Source organism: Pinus tabuliformis, chromosome 9 (assembly GCF_031772625.1).
Source record: "Pinus tabuliformis cultivar Carrire ecotype Pingquan chromosome 9, CPIR1, whole genome shotgun sequence".
Classification (NCBI taxonomy): domain Eukaryota; kingdom Viridiplantae; phylum Streptophyta; class Pinopsida; order Pinales; family Pinaceae; genus Pinus; species Pinus tabuliformis.
The window spans coordinates 1,201,763,925-1,201,769,066 of record NC_142307.1 but is presented as its reverse complement, the minus strand read 5'-3'; the positions used below and the strand labels follow the sequence as shown (position 1 = coordinate 1,201,769,066).

Genomic DNA, 5,142 nt, shown 5'->3' with positions numbered 1-5,142 from the left:
ATATTATTGAAGGCCACTGACGTATGTACATCCTGTAAAAGTACAAAAGTTTGTCCTTTTACCCTCCGTATATTTCAATGCAATTCCGTACAGCTCCAAGGGTCAATGTTTTTTGCCGTAATCGTTAACGAGGGTACAATTTAGCTCGGAAAATATTAGAAATTCTTACAAGATTTGAAGAAAATCTGGCCAAATTTTCTGGAAAATTTAGTTACAGTGATCATATTTCAGGTTTTTGGATAGCAAGGTTCTTGATAGTACTGAATTTATTTCTATTATCAAAAAACATCTAAATACTCTCAATTTTTATTTTTTATTTTTTAAATTCTCCCCATTCTAATAAGCATATCTGAAATTGTAACCTCTGTGGACAAGGCGAGCTTTCTTTTTGAAAAAGATGTGAAGAAGTTTATAATATTCAAAACTTTTACTATTTTAAAGAAATTTCAATTAAACTAAGTTTTTAAATAATTTTAAATAAGAATTTAGAGCCCGAAATAATTTTAACTTAAAAGCATATATAATTTTAATTTTATATATTTATATAACCCGAAATAATTTTAACTTCAAAGCATATATAATTTTAATTTTATATATTTATGGCAAATTGATTAGCACAAATTTGGGACAGTCAAAAATGGCTGGAATCCGGGTAAAAAAATTTCAAAAAATCTTGTAGAGGTAGTGTTTGAATCATGTTTTTGATGGTGGAAATGGATTCAACACCATCAAAAACCTCTAATACACCTAAAATTTTGAAGTTTAACAATTATAACTTGGGTTTACAAAAATCTTTGCTAAATTTTCTCTAAATATAATCTGAATTCAGCAATTCCTCCCACTAATTATACTACCGCAAAAAGAAATTTAAATTATTAAAAAATAAACACCCCATAGATTGAAAATAGGTTTCTGTTTAAAAGGGAAAAAAAAAATCATGTTGGGTAGAGACAGATCTTTGGATTACGATGTGTGATGGACAAACAGTACACGTGTCCACAAATATGATCTTTGGATCCCACGATGTCTTTGAAAAATAAAGATCACAGAACCATCAAGAAACACTATCCACTACAGAATCGATTCACGAGCACCTATAAATATATGGACATGCTGATCATTGGGATTCACTCAATACTCTCTCTGGGAACTGCAACAATATAATAGACTAGAAGAAACAGTCGTTCGTTTCTTGACCTCAATTCTATACTACTTTAATGCCTTATCTTATATTCAAGTGATGCGATCTAGAAATAGTTAATTATTCTGATTTCATGTAGAACAACTGTATTGTTCACTCTACGCGTTGATCAGATATAATTGATTCAGTCCAAATTTGAGCCTCACCATGTCTTCCCAAGCGGTTGGAATTCCATCAATTGATTCAAAAGCCGCAGGCAAGGAGATCTACGAGCAGAAAGACATAGAATCGGCCCACAATCGCTCTTCTACATCTCTGAGACGAGCAAGCCAGAAGCAACTCTGTCTAATAATCAGATACAAGTGGCTGAGATTGCTCTTATGTAATCTATATGAAGTAATTCTGGGAACCAAATTAAGCTTCTTGTTTCCTCTAGTGCCTTTGGCTATTGCAGCAGACAGACTTCAACTAGGAAATGTGAGTATAAATTCTCTCTCTCTCTCATATATATAAAACTATCTCTAGATCTCAACAAGTGCAGTGCCTTTTGTTTGCAGGTTTGGGTGTTCATTATAAGTTTGATGGGTCTAGCACCTCTTGCTGAACGTCTAGGTTTTGTCACCGAGTAAGTGAAAAATTGCATGGTATATGTAATCAATACCCTATTTCTGGTCCTAGAGTCACTCATTGTACTGCATTTGCAGTGACTTGTTGGTTCTACAGTCTGATATTTTGTTGTAAATTGTTGCAGACAAATTGCATTCTACACTGGACCAACAGGTGAGATGTTTATATATATGGACTATGTACTCATATTTGTGTTTACCAGATATCAGACTAATTGATATATTTGAGAAAGTGTTTGGCATTTCGAAGTAACTGATGCAAATCTGTTGTTAATTAATTCTCCTACAGTTGGAGGGCTGCTCAATGCCACGTGTGGAAATGCAACAGAGATGCTCATTGCAGTGTTTGCACTTTACCATGGAAAGACCAATGTGGTCAAGTATTCTCTACTGGGGTCTGTACTTTCCAACTTACTTCTTGTGCTTGGTACATCTCTTTTCTGTGGTGGATTAGCAAACATGAAAAAAGAGCAGAGGTTTGACAAGGCAAGTGATATTTTTTTAGTGTTTCTTTGATTTATTAGGCCACCAAAACAAGTCTAAACTGCTCAAGTTATTCAATCATGGGGGGCCTAACCATGGGTGTTGTACTATTGGTAAATGGTGTGCAGGTTATTTCTGGAATCAACTCCAGTCTTCTTATGATGGCTTCACTGTGTCTCATGCTACCCTTGGCTCTTCAACAATCTATGGCATATAGTGAAGCAGCCGTATCAACATTACAGCTGTCTAGAGTCAGCAGCATCATCATGTTGATAGCTTATGCTGCATATTTGTTCTTCCAATTAAAGACACACAGGCAACTGTTTCAAGAAGGCCAGGTACAAATTTATTAATAAATTGTAACCATAACATTGCACAAGTCCTGGTGCTCCATTGGCACAATACAAACATAAATATTATCCTTGTGCTACAGGAAACAGAAGGGGAAGAAGACGAGGAAGAACCATCCATAGGTTGCATAAGTTCTGTTGTCTGGCTCTGCACTCTGACTGTTGTTATCTCCCTGCTTTCTCAGTACATTGTCGAGACCATTGAGGTGAATATTAATTCCTTTCAAAGGTTAAGCTAATTTAACTGAAATTATATTCTACTTGTTCATTTTACAAAATAGCTTGACTGTTTGATCAGGACGTGGCAGAATCATGGGAAATATCTGTGAACTTTATCAGTATAATACTGTTACCGATCGTAGGCAATGCAGCCGAGCACGCTGGCGCCGTATTATTTGCTCTAAAAAACAAACTTGTGAGTAGAAAATTTGTAGAGTAAAACATTTTTCCCTGAGAAGGGTAAACTTACATGAAAGAGTTAGTGGTGGATTTAATATTAAACAAATACCCTTAGCACCCCTGTAAATTATTCCTTATGTGTCACATCACAACATCATTTTTCCATATTTTCCTTATTATTTTGAAATTTGAAGGTTTTAATGCGTCCTCTTCTGTTTCAGGATATATCTTTGGCTGTGGCTATGGGTTCTGCCACACAGATTGCCATGTTTCTGGTAAGAATCATGATCTGCATAATGAAGAATTGTATATGGTAGTTTATTCGAGTATTAATGTCTTTATTTCTCACAGACATTGAACAGATTTTGAATATCAATCACTTGTTTTTGCAGATCCCCTTTATGATTGCTCTAGCCTGGATTATGGGAAAACCCATGGACTTGGATTTTCATATCCTGGAGACTGTTGCTCTATTTGCCACTGTACTAATAACAGCATATATCTTACAGGTTTGAACTTTGGACTCTCGCCCCCTATTGCAATGTTATGATATCCAGAAACTTATTTCATTCATCATTTGTCATAGGTGATAATAGACAAATCTGGACTCATTAGATTCATCATAACCCCCTGATTTGTAAAGAATCCAAAGGTTAAGATAGCTGTATGTTTATTTTTTGTTATAGCATTTAAATACATGTCCACTCTGCTTTTATTTATATCATGTAATTGATTTTTGTACAGGATGGAACTTCAAACTACATGAAGGGTTTAGTGCTGCTGCTCTGTTACTTTGTCATTGCATCGTGCTTCTTTCTGTTGCAAACACCGCTCACAAAGGGTAGGGATTTGGTTTGAGGTATTATCAATATCTTAATCAAATGATTTGCAATATGGGTTTCTTCATTTCTAATACATTTATTTAATACATTGTGTGCAGGACATCGTCATCACCATCATGCTGTAAACACTCCAATCCTGGATAAAAGAGTTGTGACAAAAACAATTCCCATGCCTGCTAAACAGGCAAGTTCTACCAATCAAAATATGTCCTTATCACTTCGAAACCCACTGCTCATTTAAATAAATACATAATTGCCTAATATGAAATAGAAATCTCATTTCGTCTGTGACATTGAATTTTTTCGCTAATATTATGCAAATGTGCGTTTCACAGTTCTAGAAACGGATAAGGAGACAGGAAATTGGCGTATGGTTCTGGCAAATGGGCATAGTTTTCATACGTGTGGAATGAGAAATCCTCTCCTTTCACACTGAGTATTTCAATAAAGCAATCCGAAGTATTCTTTTTATTAAAAAACCGCTGTTGCAAGATTTATAGTTTGTTCTTTGTACAGTCATGGCTCCACAGAACTTTGTAGTTTGTTCTTTGTACCGTCATGGCTCCGACAAACCCATGATGTTCACCTTTTTCGGGAAAAATAAAGATGCTGGCATATTGTTCGTTCTGTTGTTTCTGTTTGGGATCAAAACAACGCCTCATGTCTCAAATGTGTTTGTCCGTTTGTCAATCAATTATATATATATATATATATATATATATATATATATAAATGAAAGAGGAAAGGCCTCAAAACTATTGAGAATCAGCCCCAACCATAACTTTTATAAATTTTGAAATGCAATTTATATACCGTACTTGAACTTATCACCATTTCAAATTCCATGGATGGGAAAACTACTTGGTAACTAAACCTACCCATTGAAAATATACATTGGTGTTTAATGTCAATGATAACAATTCAACCCTTATTCGCAAACCAATGTTAATGTGAATAGTCCCACTCGGGTTTCGGCCCTCCCACCACACAATATTAGTGCTAACAGTCCAATTTTCATTACAAATTAAGTTATCAACGAATCAAAAATTCAATAATTAATGGCCAGATTTATGATGGATGGAAATTATAAATGCATCTGACGAAGTTTTATTTAATGATAATTATTATCAACGAGCACATTCACATTTATCAATATGGTTGATATATGCGGATAAGTGTATATCAAGCATATATCAATCATATTTTCCAATGTGGTTAATATAGACCGATATATGCAACCACATTTATGTGGTTGATATAGGACCTATGTCAACCACATTAATAATTATTATGTGCATTTT

At 34.5% G+C, this 5,142-nt stretch overlaps 1 protein-coding gene across 1 annotated transcript; it reads left to right on the top strand.

Annotated features, from left to right (window-relative positions):
• The first annotated feature begins 1,149 nt into the window (after positions 1 to 1,149).
• LOC149152855 (vacuolar cation/proton exchanger 1a-like) lies at positions 1,150 to 4,465 on the top strand. The gene is made up of 12 exons (XM_089437879.1): positions 1,150 to 1,618; positions 1,699 to 1,766; positions 1,893 to 1,921; positions 2,057 to 2,253; positions 2,379 to 2,588; positions 2,684 to 2,806; positions 2,899 to 3,015; positions 3,221 to 3,274; positions 3,392 to 3,508; positions 3,744 to 3,840; positions 3,940 to 4,025; positions 4,177 to 4,465. Exons 1-12 carry the CDS (start codon positions 1,349 to 1,351, stop codon positions 4,180 to 4,182), a joined length of 1,374 nt encoding a protein of 457 aa, XP_089294005.1. The 5' UTR covers positions 1,150 to 1,348; the 3' UTR covers positions 4,183 to 4,465.
• Positions 4,466 to 5,142: the final 677 nt, after the last annotated feature.